Source organism: Capsella rubella, unplaced genomic scaffold, assembly GCF_000375325.1.
Source record: "Capsella rubella cultivar Monte Gargano unplaced genomic scaffold, Caprub1_0 scaffold_5, whole genome shotgun sequence".
NCBI classification, from domain to species: Eukaryota; Viridiplantae; Streptophyta; class Magnoliopsida; order Brassicales; family Brassicaceae; genus Capsella; species Capsella rubella.
The window spans coordinates 4,150,008-4,172,814 of record NW_006238919.1 but is presented as its reverse complement, the minus strand read 5'-3'; the positions used below and the strand labels follow the sequence as shown (position 1 = coordinate 4,172,814).

General features: G+C 31.7%; 1 protein-coding gene and 1 pseudogene across 1 annotated transcript; both read left to right on the top strand.

Annotated features, from left to right (window-relative positions):
- Positions 1 to 6,327: 6,327 nt before the first annotated feature.
- LOC17886319 lies at positions 6,328 to 7,474 on the top strand (annotated as a pseudogene).
- Positions 7,475 to 7,525: 51 nt separating this feature from the next.
- LOC111830472 lies at positions 7,526 to 8,185 on the top strand. Its single transcript, XM_023782354.1, has one exon. It carries the CDS (start codon positions 7,526 to 7,528, stop codon positions 8,183 to 8,185), a length of 660 nt encoding a protein of 219 aa, XP_023638122.1.
- Positions 8,186 to 22,807: the final 14,622 nt, after the last annotated feature.

Sequence of the window (22,807 nt, the reverse complement as noted above, 5' to 3'; positions counted from 1 at the left end):
TTGTTTTATTTGAAAGCCTTTAAATAAGCCACAAAACCGACGTTGATCCGGAAAAATATATAATTATCAGAAATAGCTTTAAAATTGAAATTATTGGTATCCAAATTATATAATCTGTTTTGTTATCCAAAATTCTCGTTATGTATTTTCTTTGAAATAGTTTGGATACTGTTTTTTTTTTTTCCTAAATGAACTTTTTCAGCGCTCTTTATGTAATTTCATGTCCTTGTATTTCAAACAAATAGGATTATAGAAATTTCATCTAATACATTTTAAAAAAATTTATTCTACTTCAAAAAAAATTTGTATTTCACATATAAAAATTATAATAATGTGAATCTTCTTTTCATATAAAATTATTTAAAATACAATCAATGATTAAAATATGAAATCTGAAATATGATTGCTCTATAATTTCGAATAAGAATTAAAAGTGGTTGGATTCAATTTGAGAAGATTGCTCAGTAATTTAGAATTTTACATTAGTTATTTTTGGAATTTGAAATAAGATAATAAGTATGTCTTAAACTTGAAAATTTTATGAGCTATATATCGTAATATTTAATAGGGATTTTCATACCTATATTTTCGTAATAATAAATAATTTCTTAATTTGAAGATTTTTTTAGCTATTTTTTAGGATACTTGATTTTAGGGATCACTGTTTAAACAAAAAAGAAATATTATGTTTCCTAAAATTTTGGATTTTTTTAAATTACCTTAACTATCCTTATTCTTGTTTATTGTTATAACTAAATGCATATGCGCTACACCTTTTAATTGTATACTATATGCTTACTTTATTCAAAATGTTTCCCTTTTAATAGTATAGATAAATATCATTTTATTTTAAATGTTTCAAAAATTCAAGTATTATAATATTTTGAAATATATTAGTTTAGATTAGGTAAAATATATTAGGAAAATCTAAAATATGTTTACAAATACACTATTTCGAATTTAATATGCCACATTTTATGGTAACAAATTTATTATGATTTCCAAATATATTAGTCAGTTATTAGTTTTGATTCATTATTTATTTTAAAACATATTTTTTCCTTTCAAAATCTGTCATTAATTCTGTTTGGTTATAGGTTTAGAATTACATAAAATGTAATTTTTCTTTTAAATCTGTTTGGCTACACTTATAAAACATGCTTCCCTTTTAATAGTATAGACTAGATTCGGACCCGCACGTACGTGCGGGATTGATTTCAAATCCAAAATTTGGTATTAAATTTTGACATATATTACGTACATGATTATGTTTGTAAACGTAACTTTTAGGAATGTTATTAACATTTATAATCAAACCCGTACCAATTCAATATTTTTTTTATTATATTAAACAAAAAAGCGATACGGTTTGGTTTAATTAAAGACAGTTGTACATTAAAACAAATAGTAAAAGAAATGTGGCTTGTCAATTTCTGGACCAAAACCTTCTCCCGTGCATTCTAAATATGTCATATTTTCCATCTCATAACCATTTTAATTATTTACCCATTTGAGAGTGTATATTTTAGTCAAACATATAAGAAAATAGGTCAATAATTTAGACTTACACATAAATATAAGGTTTTGTTTTTAGATATATATTCTCTATATCATTTATAACATAAACTAATATTAGTTTGCTTTCATAAAGTTTGTGAATATCGGATCGACATGATAGCAGACCCAAATTGAGTGTGAACCGTGAGCTATCAAACATAATAAAAACAGTAATAAAAAAAAAACATCTGATCCCGGATGGACTAAATATACTTGTCAAAAGGATCAAACACGTCTGCTATGCATGTTACACACTAAAAATATTTTTAACCCAATACAAATTAAAATATTTTGACCCGCAAAAAATACATTTCTTGTAATCCACATTAGTAAATAGTATGTCCGCATATGTTCTTCTTAAATTCACGTTACCTAAAATTTGTGTCTCATATTCTCTCAGGAATAGTTTAGATGATATTTTTTATGTTTCAAATTACCCGTACCTGTTATTTCATATTCCAATATTTCAAATTTGGAATAAAGTTGAATAATTAAAACGAAATATAACAATTCAAATTTCATGTTCATGTATCATAAATGTTATTTGATATTTAAAAATTGAAACTTATTTTTATACATTAAATGTGCACACTTTTATTTTTTCTCATCATGCTTTTTATGAGAAATAGTTTGGATAATATTTTATTTTTTTGAATTATCCGCTCCCGTCTCGTACCCATTATTTCCAATACAATTAGATTTTTTTTTATAAATAATACCATTTACATGCTATAAAAAAATATATACTTGAAAATTTTAAAATAATCGTCCCAAAGTTGACTTTTACCAAATTAGTGAATTTTTATAGTTAAAAGATAACTACCAATTTTTTTGCTTATAAGTGTAAAACCATATATTATTTTTCAGGTAGACCTAATTACGATTATGGACTACCTTAACAATGTTCTTTAATTGCATTCGTAATTGCTTTTTTGTTCCTATAATTACGTTAATTTTTTAATTAGAAATATCTATATTTTAGGTGATGGTAATTATTATTGTGTGCACATTTGATAAATAGCCATAGTTAATTAATTTTTATACAAATAATTCAAAATATGGTTAGTACATTTAAACTTGTATATAAGATTCATATTCTGAAGTTTTATATTGCTAACTATTTAAACGATCTCAAATATAGTTAATATTTTATTGATTGAGCTGTTATATAATATGTTCTAATTAATGAAGATTAAGATTATTTTTAAAAGATTTTCTTTATATTGATTATTTTTTTAAAATAACCTGCAGAAATTTAGTTGGGAAGATCTAAACAGAAGATTTTTACAATTTTAAAATCTGAATTTCTTTAAAAAATATTGGATAGATATGTTTTAAGGGTATTTGACTACAAATTTGGGTTTACGTAAAATGCAATTAGTTTTTAAGATTATATAACTTTTAAGTTTACATAAAATGTAATTATTATTTAAGATTACATATTTCTTTTTCTTTTTATTTTTCCTAAAATATCATTTTTTCTAAAATATATAATAAATTTTTTATTAAATTTTATAAACATAAATTACTGTTTTTAAAAATATCAAAAAAATATATAATTTAGATGAAATATGTTTAATTTCGAATTTAATTGTCTAATTTTATGGTAACCAAATCTATATTATGGAAATAATATAGATTGTTATTATTATTATTATTATTTTTTAATTATTTTTTGCTGTCTTTAATTCTGTTTGGCTACATGGTTGAGATTACATTTTATTTCATTTCGAATTTTTAATTCTGTTTGGCAACACTTACAAAAAGTGCTCCCCTTTTAATAGTATAGATTGTAAATGGTGTTATTTATATAAAAAAAATATATGATGTTATTATTCAAAAAATATATATATATATGATGTTATCTTATAGGGAAAGAACGGGTACAAAAAGGGAACAGACGGTAATTCGAAAAATAAAATAAAAAATTATTTAAACTATTTTTCATCAAAAACAAGACGATATAGAAAAATTAGGAAAGGTAAATTCAATTTCAAATTTCAAATATCAAATGACGACTGGTATGATACATGTATATGAAATTTAAATAGCAAAAGTAAGTTTCAAATTTCCTAAATATTTCAAATATCATGACAAGAAATAACGAATACGGAAAAAGAATGGATAATTTAGAAAATAAAATTTACTATCGTAATTATTTTTAATAATATACATAAGGAAATTATGGGTAACGGGAAAGCAAAAGAAAATTTTTTATATTTATGTGGGTGGGCCAAAATATTTTAATTCGTTCCAGGACATGCATAGTAAACGGGCTTGACTCTCTAAATATCTATATTTAGGTAATTTTATTCAAAAGTTTTAATTTTTTTCATTGTTTTTATCTGGTGTGATAGTTCACAAATTTAATTGATTTCTAACTTATCACTAATTCGGTTCACACTCGATCCGGGTCTCATATCATGTCAATCCAAATATTGCAAAATTTATAATAAACTTAGTTTTTGAAATCAACTCCGCACGTATGTGCGGTCCATCCCTAGTATATCTTTAACTAATAATTTTTTATTATATATATTTGAAGGTTCAGCTGATAACTTCATATTTCTACTCTTTTAATCATATGTTTTGTGCATTGTTTGCATGTTTAAGGTCTTGTTTCTACTAAGTATCAACCCCTTTTCTTTCATATTTCACATATAGGATATTTAGCATAGGCATTCGCATATCATTTGCATTTTAGAGTAAAAACAGGTACACTCGGACACTTCAGAGCATATCATATTGCATTTTCAAACCGACTTTGTAATTTGTCTTTTTCTGTTTTATGGCTTACAATAGAGACATTGGGTTATTAAGCCAAAAATCCAGTTTTCATTAGGGTTTTTCTTTGTAGCCACCAAACATTTCCTGAAACTTATAATCTTAATATCTTTTGATCTATTGAGTTTTTAGTGTTGGTTCTTTATATTATCTTGCTCCTTAATTCATTATCTATCTAGTTATGCATGATTTATCAATTTCTGGGTTTATGTTCTTCATTATGAATTCCAGATCTAAGTAGTTTTATGGGTTTAGAAGATGGGTTAAGTGATGAGGAATCTTAGTTTCTAGGGATGCTTAAGTATAGAGTCAGGTAGATACCTTCTGGATTAGGAGATTTAATTGCTAATGTTAGCATTAACCATGTATAATTAGATCTTAGACATTCCAGCACTCAAAAAGTGTTCAATGGAATGTCTCATCCACTAATACTAGAGATCTATTTACAAACACTTCCTAATGGCTGTTAAGGAGTAGATTGACATTAATGAGCTTGTTTTTTATGCCTATCTACTGCATGTTCATCAATGAAAGTTGAGATTAGGAAGTGTTTTAGATTTGATAATCTTTGCCTATTGATGATAAGGTATACCCGCAGTTTATTTTCTTTCCGACAAGATTATTTATTTATTTAAGTATGTATCCTTCTCAACTATATCTTCATCTATCATGTTTATTTCAGGGTTGTAGGATTGATGCTACAATTAGGCTACAATACCCTTCATCAGATATGCATCTCCTTTCCATAATCGTCTTCGTGATGGTTTATGTTATCAATTGACTAACTTCCAGGTACTTGATAATAGTTTATCTATTAAAAACTCACACCATCATCTCACAATAACAATGGTGCACGAGACAACTATGCATGAACTGCCTTCGTTAATCGATAGTCAATTTTTCAATTTCACTTCCGCGATAAAAATTGACGTTGCAAATGAGGAGGACCGCAAATACTGTGTTGGTATGTATTTTTATATTTTTATGTTTATTAACTTACTATAAAACTAAATTGTACTCCACTATAATTAATTTTAGTTAAATTATGTGATAATGTGTTACTATTTCAATACAAATGCAAGTGGTATTGTGTCAGACGTTTCTGATATGCGCGAAATCAACTTTGTCGATGGGGAATATGGTTATGCAAATGCTAAGAGTGTAGTCACATTTACCTTGACAGATGAAACATATACTGAATTCTTTCATAATTTATTAATCATATATATATATATATATATATAAGGAAAATTGGCCAAAATCGACCCCAACTATTCTCCTGCAACCTTTTTATACCCAAACAATGACCCTAGGCTAAAACCAACTTCATACCTCAATAAATTCAAATACCCACCACTTAGCTAAAACCAAATACAATGTAATACCAAATCTTACATAAATATAATTTGAAATTATCTGGAAAAGTTATTCAGTTTTAGTGAATTACGGGTCGTATGAGTAAATCAAATTTTTGCGATGGTTTATACAAAGTCTTATTAACAAAATATACTATTCAAATATTGATTAAATCAAATTTAATACGAATAAGCTTTATCAAAGAATTATATCTCTTATATATTAAAAGAGAAATAAAAAAGGAATTCAGATCGGGTTATTTGATCTTCTATAACTGTATACTCGATTTTAAAATTCTTGATTAAACCAATAAAACCGGTAATTTTCCTCCGCGCTGTAGCGCGGGTCCGAACCTAGTATCTAATTATTTTAAATAACAGATAAAACATTTGAATTAAAGTCCAAAATTAGATATTATCCGATTTTTCAGTCATAAAATTTAGTTTCAAGCCTCTCTTACTCAAATCTTCCACGCTCTGCAGAAGTTTCCTGCTCTCAAGGTACTTGTTTCTCCGATCTCTTCTCTTCAATCTTTTTTTTTGGTCTGATCTTTTTGGTTCCAACCATTCAGAATCCTCCGTTGAGATTGTTCTCTCCCAATTAAATAAAAAATAAAAAAATTGTTTACAGATGACAATCCAAATCTACGCAAAGACTCTTACAGAAAAGACCATAACACTTGATGTTGAAACCTCCTTCTCCATACATAATGTCAAGGCAATGATACAGGACAAATAAGGTTTTCCTTTAGATCAGCAAAGACTTATTTTTTCCGGTAAACTGCTTGATGATGGTCCTACTTTGGCTGATTACAATATCCAAAAAGACTCAACTCTCTACTTGGCTATGAGGTTGAGAGGTGGTATGCAGATCTTTGTCAAAAGTCTTACAGGCAAGACCGTAACTCTTAAGGTCGAAAGCTCCGACATGATCCACAAAGTTAAGGCAAAAGATCCAAGATAAAGAAGGAATCCCTCTTGACCAGCAACAAATGATCTTTGCCGGTAAACAGCTCGAGGATGGTCGTACCTTGGCTGATTACAGCATTCCGAAAGAGTCAACTCTCCATTTGGTTCTAAAGTTGAGAGGTGGTATGCAAATCTTTGTGAAGTATGTTTCGGGGAAGACCATACCCCTCGAGGTTGAAAGCTCAGACACCATCCGTAACGTCAAGGCCAATATCCAAGATAAAGAAAGGATCCCTCCATACCGGCAAAGGCTGATCTTTCTCGGTAAAGAGCTCAAGGATGACCTAACTCTTGTGGATTACGGCATCCAGAAAAAGTCAACACTTCACCTTGTCCTTCGTTATCCCCGTCGTATGCAGATATCCGTCGAGACCTTTGAAGATGAATTCCTTCTCGGTGAAACTATTACCCTAGAGGTTGAGAGCTCAGACTTGATTGGCGATGTCAAGGCGGAGATTCAAGATGAGGCAAATTTACCCCCGGACCAGCATAAACTGCTTTTTCTTCATACAGAGCTCATGGATGGCCGAAGTCTTGAATATTACCGCATCCAGAACAAGTCAACCCTCAAACTTGTTCGTCACATTGTCCCTTGTATTAGCCATGATATGCAGATATTCGTTAAGACCTATTGATGTTACACCCGCACCGATAAAACCATTACCCTGCAAGTTGAGAGCTTAGACACCATTATTAATGTTAAATCTAAGATCCAAGCCAAGTAACGAATTCCTTTTGAACGACAAAGGCTGATATTTGGCGGAAAACAGCTTAAAGATTGGAGCACTTTAGCTGATTACAATATTTAGCTGAAAATTTTACAGCATCTTTTCCTGATAACTTGTCATCCATGGTCTCTAATGTTCCAACCCTCAATTGGAACCAACTTCTCAAAATGGAAAGAGAAAGTTGAGTTCACATTAGAAGTACTAGATTTGGACTTGGCACTTCATGAAGAGGAGCCAAGTCCACTTACTGACACTAGTAGTGAGGAAGAAAAAATTCTCCATAAGGCTTGGGAGAGATCGAACAGACTGAGCATTATGTTCTTTAGCATGACAGTTGCTAGTAACATCAAATCTTCCCTTCCACCTAGTGAAAAAGCTAAGGCTTATCTTGATACACTAGCAGAACGATTTAAGACTGCAGACAAATCCCTTGCTGGGAAACTTATGGCAGATCTTACCACTATGAAGCATGATGGCACAAGGTCTATGCATGATCATTGCATGGATATGATTAACCTTGCGGCTAAGCTTAAGGGTTTAGGAATGAGTGTGGATGATTCATTTCTTTTCCAATTTATCCTAAACTCTGTACCTCCTCAATATGGGCCATTCCAAATTCATTACAACGCCATAACTCAAAAGTGGACGTCTAATGAATTGGCTAATAAATTGGTACAAGAGGAATCTAGACTTGACCGTGAAGGTATAAAAGTTGTCCATTATGCCCATGGTGCACTACAAGAAAACAGACTATTTACGACTACAGTTGGCGACTACAAACGCAGTCGCTAAATTTGGCGACTATTTTATGACTATGTCGCGACTTTGTTACGACTACGTAGATGTAGTCGGTAATTCGTCGCTAAACGGCGACTGAAACTTGCAGTCACTAATGTAGTCGTAAAATGGCGACTGTTTTATGACTAAGTAAAGGAAACGGTGAAATAGTCGCTATGTAGTCGCTAATTGACCGACTACATAGCGACTAATCGGACGAGTCGTTAAATAGTCGCAAAATAGCGACTGAATTGCGATTCTTGCGGCGAGTCGTAATATGGTCGCCATGTAATCGTAAAACTAACGCAAAAAAAAAACAAGTTTTTTTCGTTCGTGGTAGGTGAGCACGAGGAGTGGTAGGTGTACTGGTTTTTGGCGACTACACAAGTTGTCGCTACATAGTCGCTAAATAGTGGCTAAGCAGTCGCTAAATTGTCTATATAAGAAAGTTTCGATCCATAATTCTCTTCATTCATTCACAACACAAACAACCAAAAATAAGAAGAAAAAAACGAGATTTGAGAGCTTTTCAATAATGGCTAGAAATTATAATAATATTCGAGAGTGGATGTATAAGAGGATCGACGAAGAGACGGGAAACTTCTCAGAAGAATTTAGAGCGGGGGTAGTTGCAGCCTTTAGCACAAGATAATGGGGGTAAGTTTTACTGTCCATGTAGTAAATGCAGAAATGATAGGCGTATTCCTGGGGCTAGAATTCGGAAATATCTATTTAGTTATGGGTTTATGGAAGATTATTATGTTTGGTATAAGCATGGGGAAGAAATCAACATGAATTTAGGAACGAGTTATGTTGATGCGACGTATATAAGTGGGAGAGAAGAAGTGGGTAATGTAGAAGATAGATATGTGGATATGGTGAATGATGCATTTCCTAATGATAATTACATGAGTTATCATCAACATGATGATAGTTATTATAATGTAGAAGAACCGGTTTATAACCATTCAAAGAAATTTTACGACTTGTTAGAAAGTGCTAAAAATCCGCTATATGAAGGTTGTCGTGAAGGTCACTCTCAATTATCTTTAGCTGCTAGAATGATGCAGAATAAGGTAGATTATAATATGAGTGAAAAGTGTGTGGATTCGGTATGTGATGTGTTAAGTGAGTATTTACCAGAACGAAACCAAGCTACCGGTTCACATTACGAGACAGAAAAATTAATGCGCAATTTAGGGCTCCCATATCATACAATTGATGTTTGTATCAACAATTGTATGATATTCTGGAAAGATTACGAAAAAGAAGATAAATGTCTCTTTTGTGATCATGAAAGATGGAAGCCTAATGAAAACCGACGTCGAACAAAGATACCATATAGTCGTATGTGGTATTTACCTGTTGCAGACAGATTGAAGCGAATGTATCAAAGTCACAAGACTGCAGCAGCAATGAGATGGCATGTCGAGCGTCAAGCAAAGGATGGAGAAATGAGTCATCCTTCAGATGCGGCTGAGTGGAAATATTTTCAAGACCAACATCCCCAGTTTGCTGAAGAACCCCGAAACGTGTATCTTGGATTATGTACCGATGGGTTCAATCCTTTTGGCATGTCCCGTAATCATTCTTTATGGCCTGTGATCTTAACTCCATATAATCTACCCCCTGGTATGTGCATGGATACAGAGTACTTGTTTCTGACAATTCTGAATTCAGGGCCTAATCATCCGCGAGCTAGTCTTGATATCTTTCTTCAACCACTTATTGAGGAGTTAAAAGAGTTGTGGTCTATTGGAGTCGATGCATACGACGTGTCGTTGAGTCAAAATTTTAATTTAAAAGCAGTGCTTATGTGGACGATAAGCGACTTTCCGGCGTATGGCATGTTATCTGGATGGACCACCCATGGTAAATTGTCTTGTCCAGTTTGCATAGATGATACAAAGTCTTTTTACCTACCGAATGGAAGGAAGACGTGTTGGTTTGATTGTCATAGAAGATTTCTTCCCTATGGTCATCCTCTAAGGAAGAATAAAAAAGATTTCTTGAAGGGAAAAGACGCTTCGAGAGAGTATCCACCGGAGTCTTTGACCGGGGAACAAGTTTATTCCGAGCGGGTGAAAGGTGTCAATCCACCGAAAACCAAGGATGTCGGTGGAAATGGTCATGAAAGGAAGATGCCTGGCTATGGGAAACAACATAATTGGCACAAGGAAAGCATATTGTGGGAGCTGCCGTATTGGTGGAAAGCATATTGGTGTGTACCAAATGATGGGAAAAGGCATCAGGTGAGCCATAAAATAGCACAACCCAGAATGAATGATTCTAATAAAGGTAACAAGAAGAAAAAGGCAAGGAAAGATGATAGATGCAACTTCTGCAAGAAGTCTGGCCACTTTCAGAAAGATTGCCCTAAAAGAAAAGAATGGTTTGAAAAGAAAGGTACTCCTATGTGCTTCGTAAGCTTTTTCGAATCTAATCTTACTCATGTTTCTTCTAAAACTTGGTGGATTGATAGTGGTGCTAATGTACATGTAGGCAATTCCTTGCAGGGATTCCTTACAACCCATACCATAAATCCAAGAGAAAACTACTTGTTTATGGGGAATTGAGACAAAGCGCCAGTTGAAGGTATTGGCACTTATCGTCTCATTTTGGATAGTGGATTTTGTTTGGATTTATTTCAGACTCTTTATGTTCCATCTATTTCCCATAATTTAGTTTCATTAAGCAACTTGATTTGGCTGGTTTTAGTTCAACTCAAAGAGATGGTTGTTTCAATTTATTTATGAAATCTAATCGAATTGGTTTTGGAAAATTAGTTGATGGTCTTTATATGTTAATATTGGATGATCAATATTCCGAAACACATCTCACCCTGCATGGTAATGATGAACTTAAAAGCAAAACATGTGCGAAATATTCATATAACTTGTGGCATAAAAGGTTGGGACATATTTTCAGCGAAAGAATAAAAAGATTGGTAAAAGATGGAGTCATTCCAAATCTTGATTTTACCAACAATAAAGAGTGTGTAGATTGCATTAAGGGTAAGCAAACTAAACACACGAAGAAAGGTGTTACAAAAAGTACACAACTTCTTGAAATCATACATTTAGATATTTGTGGACCTTTTGACGTTCCATCTTTTGAAGGTGAAAAATATTTCATTACCTTTATTGATGATTATTCACGTTATTGTTATCTCTATCTATTGCATGAAAAGTCTCAATCTGTGGATGTTGTACAAGTGTTCATTACTTAAGTAGAGAGACAATTAGATAGAAAAGTAAAAATTATAAGGTCAGATAGAGGTGGTGAATTTTATGGCAGGTATGATGAAACAGGATAACATCCTGGACCTTTTGCCAAACTTCTTCAAAAATTAGGAATTGTTGCTCAGTACACAACGCATGTATCTCCATGGCAGAATGGTGTAGCTAAAAGGCGTAACCGTACATATATGGGAATGGTTAGATCTATGATGAGTCATGCTAACTTACCTATATTCTGAGAAATCCAAAGGATATAGAACTTACTATCCAACCGATAGTACAAGAATAGTGGAAACTGGTAATGCTAAATTCTTTGAGAATGGAAAAATTAGTGGGAGTGATAAAGTTCAAGATGTAGTCATTCAGGAAATTCGGGTGCATATTCCTTTGCCCTTACTTCCAAAGTTGTTGGAAATCCTCCCATTGTTGAACTGTTAGACAATGAGGAAAATCCAGTGAATGATCATACACTCCATGAAGAAAACGTCGCTAATAATGAGAATCAAGTACAAGAGGAACCAGCATTAACAAGATCTACTCGTCCGAGGAGATCTGCTATTTCTAATGACTATGTACTTTATCAAGTAGAATCTGGAGAAGTGAATATTAAAGATCCGGTTTCTTATTCACAAGCCATTAAGGATGTTAATTCTGATAAGTGGGTTGATGCCATGAAGGATGAAATGAACTCTATGGCTAATAATGAAGTTTTAGATATTGTTCCATTGCCTGAAGGACACAAATCAGTTGGATGTAAGTAGATCTTTAAGACCAAACTCGATTGTAATGGCAATATTAAACGATATAAAGCTAGACTTGTAGCTAAAGGGTTTAATCAAAAAGAAGGTATCGACTATAATGAGACTTTTTCTCCCGTGTCAAGGAAAGATTCTCTCAGAATTATCATGGAATTAGTAGCTCAGTATGGTCTCAAACTACATTAAATGGATGTGAAAACTGCCTTTCTTAATGGTGACTTAGAAGAAGAAGTCTATATGCGTCAACCTGAAGGCTTCATAATCGAAGGTCAGGAAGACATGGTCTGCAAGTTAAAGAAATCAATTTATGGACTAAAACAAGCTTTGAGACAACGGTATCTAAAGTTTGATGAAACCATTACGAAATTCGGTTTTAAAGAAAACATTGTAGATCCATGTATATACCTCAAGATCAGTGGGAGTAAGTTCATAGTTTTGGTTTTGTATGTTGATGATATTTTACTGGCTAGTAGTGATCTTGGTCTATTACATGAGACTAAGGGTTATCTCTCTAGGAATTTCGAAATGAAAGATATGGGTGAGGCATCCTACGTGATCGGTACTGAAATATTTCGTGATAGATCCCTTGGAGTTTTAGGGTTGTCTTAGAAAGCTTATATTGATAAAACTCTTGAGAGATTTGGCATGATGGCATGTTCTCATAGTATTGTTCCTCTGCATAAAGGTGACAAATTTATTCTTAAGCAATGTCCGCAGAATGAATTGGAACGTCTAGAAATGCAAAAATATCCTTATGCATCTTTGGTGGGAAGTTTGATGTATGCACATGTTTGCACAAGACCTGATATTAGCCATGCAGTTGGCATGCTGGGTAGATTTCAGAGTAACCCAGGACTCGCTCATTGGCAAGCTGCAAAGAAAGTATTAAGATACCTCAAAGGACCAAGAAACTACATGCTTACATACAGAAAATCAACACATCCACAGATGGTTGCATTTCGGATTCAGATTATGGTGGATGTCAAGATTCTAGACACTGCACTCTTGGCTATGTGTATCTCCTTTCTGGGGGTGCCATCTCATGGAAAAGCCAAAAGTCGCAGCTATTATATGAAAAACCGGATGAACTCACACTAATAACCAAAACTCAGAACCACTGAGTTATACTCTTTATTAGAAATCTGATTAAGAAGTTTACAACTCTCTTAATTTGTTTTACACACATCCTGAACCGATTCAGCTTGTCACCTGAGATTTCTAACCTTAAACAAGAACGGATCTAAAGAACAACACTCTTTCTTATCCTTCTTGTTTTCCGATATAGAGTAAACACTACTTTCTCAAAAGAAAAAGCTTCACAACACTTTTTCTTCACTTAAACGGCTAACCCTAGCAAGCATCACAATAGCCCCTTTTATACTCATAAGGTTGCTCGATCTCCTAAGTTAGTGTTTCGATCTTGGATACCACCAAATCTTCAAACGAATATCTTCATTCTTAAGACAGACTCTTCTTTCCTTAGGCCTCCACGTCATCAGGTCTGTTAGCATATTGTCCACGTCAGCTTCGGCTCCTTGCTTATTACGCTTTCATTCTGAAACAGCTACCAACTTGTTCAAGCAAGTCCACGCATCCTTGTTGCACTTACATTATACACATCCACTATGGAGGCTGAGTATGTTGCATGTTATGAGGCTTCTATTCAAGGAGCATGGTTGCAGAATTTTGTCTCTGAGTTTGGGGCTTTGAGTTATGTTGACAAGCCGTTGACTCTTTACTGTGCTTCTCTAAGCATGGTATGATATCTAAGGGAGCCAAGCATATGGACCTTAAATACCTATCACTAAAGCAAGATGTCAAAAGAGGAAAGTTTGCCATTGAACATATAGGCACTGAACTTATGGTTGTAGACATATTTACAAAAGGGCTACCTCCTAAGACTTTCCAGAAGCATGCTGAAAGTATGGGTCTTGAGAATAGTTCCTATTTATGTAGTTTGTCTTAATTGGCCTATATTTGACATTTATGTTGAGATCTTTTATGATTTTTTCATCCTTTTATATTCTGTTTCCAATGTGCATACACATTATTGTTGTTGGATTTATAATAATAGAATGAGTCTTTATTTTATAGACATTAAAGGGACCATTATGATAACTCCTATTATGTTATGGTTTATCTAAGAAGGTAGTCAATGTAGAAGTACATGGAAGGGATCATGTTGCAGAATGATATGTGACCGCCATGACTCCCATTGATTACTAGATTAGTCAAGCCACTTATGATGACCAAATGAAAGATATTAGTAATAACATATTATGCCGGCCTTATGATTCCTAAGAGAAAACATTAATGGATTCTACTAACGACCAAGTGGGAGACTGTAAGGAATAATTTCCTTCCCCTATTATGTGGTCTTGTAGTTATCCGTTTTCTATAGAATAATGTTATTTTTAATATATTTGGTAACTAATTAAATAGATAATGAAGGAGTTTTTCCTAATCAATCTCTACTTTGATGGACGGCTGAGATTAAATCTTAAGGAAACCCTAAAGATGAACTAGGTACTCTCTCCGCCTATAAATATATGCCTTTAGTCCATCATAAAGGCATCCCAAAAAGAAATCACAAACACAACACATAAAGTAAGTTTATAGGCAAGGGGAGAGAAACCTAATCACCTAACTAAGAGATCAAGACTTCAGGAATCCGTTCATCAAGAATCTCAGCTACAATGAATGGAGGTACTCCGCTAACCCTCCTTTACAGTTTTATCATGTGATTAATCATGTTGCTTAAAGATCTTAGGGTTCATGTAAATTGCACTAACATGTGGTATGAGAGATACAATAAGTTTTCGATTAGGCTTCAAAACATAATCAACACATAACTTTCAATTATATAATAAACATGAAGTAAATTATGATGTTCCTGTGCGTAACCACCATAATCTCATTATAATCATGCTATTCAAAATTGAGTAATGTATTAAATTAATTAGACTAAGTTATCCGTTGATATCCTTAATCTACACATATACATACTCATAATTCTTTTATATCTAATGTGGGTAACTTATTATCACAAAGATATATCAAAACAATGATTTCATTATGCAATAATTTATAAGGGAAGGTCACTGTAGTGAAATCTAAACCTAATTATGCACTCTTATTGAAATCAGATTTCTGTACGAATTATGCACAGATTGTTTGTGTACGAATTATCACAAAATAAGTCTGTACCAGTTATGCACAGAACGATTTAATATGATGTACGAATTTTGCACATATCTATTTCTCTGATAAAACATAATTCAGAAACACACGAATTTTATCATAAACTAAGGTTTTATCTTTAAGAAACCTGATTCCAAAGACCCGAATTATGCACGCCCGGATTTTGCAAATACTTTCAAAATAAAACGCGAAATTTGCACAGAAAAATCAAACATAGATTTATATATGCAGGTCTCTAATTCTATCATACTTAATCAATTTATCATATGCTTATAACCTGGCTATGACCGAAGGTATTTTCTTTGGTTAATTGCCATACCAAACTATCGAGCTTCATTTTGAAAACTTTACACATAACATCCGGCCTGTCTTCTGACTTCAAAGAATGTTTTTGAAGATATCTTGTAATTTCGTGCCATTTGGGATTGCAAGTAATGGTTATGAACTAGTCTGGATAACCATAATACTTACATGTAGCCATCGCATCTAGATAATGCTGCATCATGTATCTAAAACCACCAGTGAAAGAAGAAGGTATGAATATTTTCTGGCCTTTATTTTTAAGATTCGGATTAGCGCTTTCAGATATCTGTTTGATCTTCTCATAGTTTTCGCATCGCAAATTCTTCTGGTTGTAATAGATATATCGCAATCTATTTGATTCTATCATAGTTTAAGCATCCACTAGAAACTGTTTGAAAAGCCTACCTGACATTGGGATAATAGGAGACTCTCCATGCCTCGTTTGTCTACGATATGCAAAAAACTCATGCATAGTGACATTTTTTCTTTTCCTTCCATTAGTATCGACAAAACCAATATCGATTCCTAATCTGAAACCATCTTCACCATAAGGAAACAACAATGGGTATTGCAAAGGCAGGTAAGGTGGATGTAGCTCACTGATTCTATGCAATTTCCCTGACTTGATCTCGATAAAAATATCACGCGCAGTATCACCTCTACCATCATTCACTGTGTTGTCGATTTTACCTCCCAAGGAAGTAAATGCAAACATCATATTGTATGCCCTTATCAATTCCCAGAAGTTGTTACTTCGTGTGTCACCGTTATACATTAGCGCTGCCAAAGTAGCTGGCGGATCTTGCATGGTTGGTAGGATAACTTTTCCCTTCTTACAACACGTAGCGAAAAGAGGTTTTCTACTGTTTACCCTTTTGTTTATTCTTTCTCCAAACCACATGTATGCAGAACAATTAGGACAAATAAATGTCGGATCCCCATGGTCATAATAACCTACAATAACATTATGTTAGTAAATTAAATACTTGATAATTTATTATGTAGATCTATATAAACTATATAACCATTATCAGCATATCCTGGTTTGACGGTTGAACTTGAATTGGAACCACTGGAAAATGCACGTATCTTTAACTTGTTATGACGATTCTGATTATGCATTAGGTCCTCGTTGTGATCAACGTTGACGTTGTCAAGTGTATTCAATTCTGAAAGGTCATTACTGTCAAATACTTCTGTTGTATCCGAATCAGAGTCTGTAGCGACAAAATACACAAAATCTTCCGGTTTCAACGTTGAATTTATAAAAGAAAGAATTATATCAGAATAGCGAATGGTTTATATATCATACTTTTAAGATTCATCATAATTAACTAACCAGCGTGTTTTTTAATTGCACCTATGCGTTTACGTTTTAAAATATCATTTCGATTCCTCCTTGCTAATCGTTGAACATGTTTTTTGTTCGGGTTATAAGCCCGGAGACTCATGCAGTAACGCTGATATGTCTGTGGAGCATAAATCTCGTTCTGGAATATGTGTCTTACAATAAAAAGCGATAACCTCAATAGAACGTAATTATTGAATAATTTTTAAAAAAAGAACATATAAACAATAATGACAAACAAATAGTAACAAAATCAAACATAGAGTTATATGTATGTGTTTAGTCTTCGTACGCACTTTGGTTTTGCTTGATACTAGAGTTTTTTGGTTTCTTCATTCTTTCTAAAAGAACAGAAGGTTTGTTCAGCAAGTAAATTTAGCCCTAAAATTAAACCTTGTGTTAGGGTCTACTTATATCGGTTTATATATGTTTTTAAGTAACCTTGCGTTAGGGTTTACTATTTCTAAATATTGTAAGATTTCCAAAAGATTAATTCATGTATTTACTGCAGGGTTTGTTCTATCATTCATATCAATATCAATTTATTTTATAAATCATATATCTGAAAATACATCAGAACGTAATATGAAAATATCGATAACAATGGTTTTATTTTTTAAATATATAAGATAATAATATGTAAATATAAATAATTTACAAAACTGTATAGATAAATTTGGAAAATATCGATATGCCTATGAAATGTCAACTTGCCGGGATCAATGTTTATGTATAATTTTTACCGATAGATATTATAGAAGATAAAAGTGAATGTTAACTATTAGATAAATTATTTATAATTTGTATATGATTTGATAATATCCCGTTTGAGATAAAGCGAAGGAAACATATATTTGCATTATATAATATTCACTCAAATGCATAAATACTGTTAACATGTATACGCTAGATATGCTCGCTATCACGTTTAATGATATGTATACATAATTTATAATTTACCACGTACGATTTATGCAAATATGAAGTTCAACAAAAACCTTAATATTAATTATTAAACGAAACAAATGTCATATAATAGGAAAACTCAATTATAAAGCTGCATAAATTAAGATGTGCAAAGTCTATTTTTGCTCAGTTCTCGGTTTCTTCTTAGCATAAGTCTTGACATCATCATCTGCACTAACAGCTCCATTCTTCTTCTTCTTAGGCGGTTCATCAATAGTTGGCGTCATGTTATGTCCCGTAGTCACATCATCATTAGATGAAAACCAATGCTGCATTTATTATGTTCATTGTTGAATATTAGATACAATTATGTGTATACCGAGTTTAAAATATAAAATATAAATTGAAAATTACCCAGATAGAAAGTCTTCAACCATTTGTTTGTTATTAGAAAATTTCTGCACGACATATGGAGTATTCTTGTTTTGATGATTACCAGAGCTGACTCTAATTTTAAACAAAATGGTCTTTCCGATCAAATCACTTAACGCAGTCGGCATCATATGGGGGTTTTCCTATAACATACAATAACTGAAATTATCTAGTAGAATATGAAATTAACATTATATATAAAGAATATTTTATACCTGAGAAATTTCTTCGAGTAACACATCATCACTTTTTGAGTAAATTCTCAGCCATTATGTAATAAAAAAAGCAATTTAGTATCAACCATCTCATGAGATACACGGAGCACCAACCTATATCTGTACATATTAACGTTTAAAAATATGTAAACATAAGATATATACAGTCAAAATATACATGCAATAAAAATAAATATTAAACTGTGAACAAAATAATAAATGATACAATAATTTACTACCTAGCCACAACATCAGTAGTTTTCCCACATGTTTCACAACTGTAGGTAGGAAGTCCAACATAACGCTGTTTTTCAGGAAAAGGATCAACCCTTTTGTTACATGTTTGGCATGTAGGATAACACCAACAATATGGATTATCTAAGGCAGTTACTGTTCCAGCGTTAACACAAATGTATTCCTACAATAAATTTTTTAAAAAGTTAGGATATTTTGCTATCAACTCTATATCATAACGTCAAGATAAATTAAAATATCAAACTTCATTAGATGTAATTATTTCTTGTATAGTTTTCCGAATGTTCCTAATGAAGAATTCGTCATGTAACGAAACGGTTTGTGTAGACGGTACAGAGAGATGCTCAAAAGATTCTACTTGATTTATATCATCTGATAACCTAAAATGCCGAATAATAGACACGCAACGGATCACGATAGTACACAGAATATGTATATCTATACACTAAAGCGTTAAAACAATAAGATAAGGAAAATTTATTTATGGAATTTCAAAAATTTATGAAAACATAATGGTTTCAATTGCGTCAATTAGCAATCTTGGTATCTGGATCAAGTAGTATTTTGGTCGCACTGAAAGCGTTAGATATAGTCCAGTTTCCTACATGTTGTAAATACCGCATAAGTACTATATGGTATACATAATTCGCTAGAAATATATATGAATGTTGATAATTTAAATTTATAATGTCTCGGAAGATAATTACCTCTATATTCTTTGACTTGTGCTAGACGCAATACGCATATGATTTTTGTAGTACCCTTATTTTCTGAATAAGTTTTCACTTGGTCAGAATATTTTCCCCATAACGTTCAAATCAAACGCATCCCACTGCAAACCAATCAAACTAAATTTTTATATAACAAACACGTAAATATGTATTTAATATATGTGGAATTTAAAGAGGCACGACTTACACATTATCCCATAACTCAATATCAACTTTAATATTAGTTTTACCCCGACAGTGATATCTTCAACCGATCCAATACTAACTATTTCACCGATAACATCTGAGAAAGCAATGAATCAGTAATCTTGATTTTATGATCATAGTAATTATTAGTAAGGTAGCAATCTTACCAATCAAGATCTTGGGATCGGTTAGACCACTTACGATTTATGAAAATTCGACGAAATAGTTATCAGGGACGTCTGCAGGTATAACATATACGGGTGTTACAAGCGTTGTCCGGTAGAAACTGATCTTGAATGGCTTAAGACACGTCTTATATTTAACATTATTATTGATCAACTGAAAAAGTATCAATATTCACCCATACATCTTCCTTTAGGAGAGTTTGATATTTGGTGATGTGTTTGTCGTCGACAGTTGCATGAATCCTCGAACCCTACAATCAGAGACAACATTGTATTATAAATAAAATTTTATTTTGATGAATATTATTAAAGGTATTAATTGTTTCTCGTTATACCTTCTCATCGACCAGAACCATCTCTAAAGAACTTCCAGCTTCTTTCTTGAAACCTTTCCATAGTCTAACGATCTGAACCTTGATTTCATATCTTTGGAAAAGAGGATCAATGTCGTTGATGAAAGCGAAAGTACTGCTGTTTTGCTTAAACATAATGTATTAATTTGTATCTAGCTAGGTATAAAAAGATGAGACCATGCTTTAGGTTGAAGCTATATATATAACACGGCCCGAAGATTTTCATGTGTAAGTTTGATATTTTTCTTTAACGAATTATCATTATTAAGGATATTGACAAAACAGTATCAGTATTTGCCATTATCTATATGGATTAATAATATGCTAGATTCATTTAAAGGTAAATATATTTTGATTTAATGACAAATTTTACTTTTTTATTAGGTAACTTAGTTTAAATATATCACTGATTTTAACGATATAAAATTCTTTCTTTTTATTAGTAAAGTATGATACCATCTTTTAGGGTTAATTTATATATTAAAACATGTATATATAAAAAACTATTTCGAAGATTTTCATGTGTTAAATTAGATTTTTCTAAAGATTTATTATTGTTACGGATTTATTATTATAAGAACGCAAAATCATAATATTAGCCTAATCTCTAGATATCGATTTTAAAATTCACGAATAATTGATTTAAATTATTATTAATTGAAATGGAAATTAATAAACGTACAATAAGGATGATATTTCTCAGACTAAGGATTCTCATCTCCTTCACGATAAAACAATTCCATCATCTGATTGGCTTGGTAAATAATAGGATTAAACAAAACTTCCATGCTATAATCATGAAACATAAATAGTTTTAGAAACATACCTTTAGAAATATATATATAAATAAACGATTTAATATTTGATAATTATTGTAACATGGACACATTTTATAAACCAACCTTGATATACTTCAAGTTTCGCAAATCTCAAAACACAGGTAACAATTTTTCCGATAGCCTGTCTCCAACCATCAAAAAAATGCTGAGCATATAATTTTGGTAGTCTACATGGCAGTCTACTACCGCTAATGTTGATGGGAAAAATATAATTTAGTAACCAAAGTTGATTGAAGGTATACCAATATAATACTTACAAAATAGCTGCTAACAAAAATATTTGAGATGGTGTTAATTTAAAAACTTACTTTGTATTTTCGAGCTCAAAGAAGAGCTCTTCCCATTGATGATCAGGAGGACCTTCTTCTTTAAAATTATACACATTGACCACTTTGCCAATCAGATCTATAAAGTATATTATGAAGTTAAGTTATGAATATTAATTTTAGGAATTAACAGAAAGTAAATATATGAAATTTATAACGTTAATCTTACCAACCCATATCGAAGGATCTAAACAGCCACTTTTGATTTTTTCGAAAGATACAAAAGAAAGATAATCTTCCGAGCTCAAAGGATATATCTGCTTAAACCAAGTTGTCGTTTTCCAATGTATCATAAAAAGATGATCCGTTGGTCTAAAAGTCCCAATAACTCTACTTATTTCAATCGACAAACTGATCCATGATCCAACTTGAAGCTTCGAAGAGAATATTTATATGAACTCCATATCCAACACAGCATGAATTTTTTGACCCTATATATATAAACATTATAATGGTATAATTAGACAATTTTATAACAATATATAATTCTGAGGAAAATTTTGAAAGAGGTGGATAATAGACCTTAACATCGACAAAAAAATAAATCAAATGTTTCATAATAAGGGTAGGTGCATCTGAACTTTCTTAAAATTTTGACTTTAATTTTCCACTCATGCACGTAAGGATTCAATGAACCTACGTCAAACAGATGATCTCTCATACCGACAGATTTTTTGATAGCATTAGAGAGGAGGTTGGCCATGTCTTAAAAATCGAGAACTGTACAATAAACCTTATTTTCAATACGACCTAAATTTAAGTATTCAAGAACTCTATATATATATATAACAAAGTCTAGAGAGGAAAAAATTATATATATATATATATAAATAATGATAATCAACGTAATGTATAATTACCAAATTTAAATTAAATTAGTTTATTAACTGTTCAGTCAGCTATATCACAAAAAAAGGAATTATCTAAATAAGTATATTTTAGTCAAATTTAGAAGATAATACTGTTTATTTATGTGTTTATCAGCATTAATATAAACAGTCAAAATATAAAATTAACATATTTGATGACATAGTTATCCTTCATCTTGTCAGATAATATTAAAATAACTGTTGACATGTGTATTTATATATCTATATCTATATATATAGTATAAAGTTTATTATACAATAACATACTTATATATTTATATATATTTATAATTTATCAATAATGTACTCTTACTATTTCGATTGTAATGGAATATCAAATTAATACTCTTTACGTATTTTACGTTCATGATCGTAATGGAATATCAAATTAATACTCTTTTCGTATTTTACATTCATAAATTAGAATCTTAATAAAGACTTCAATATCCAAATGAATTTATAACAATTTCAAATTTATTAAAATATAAATC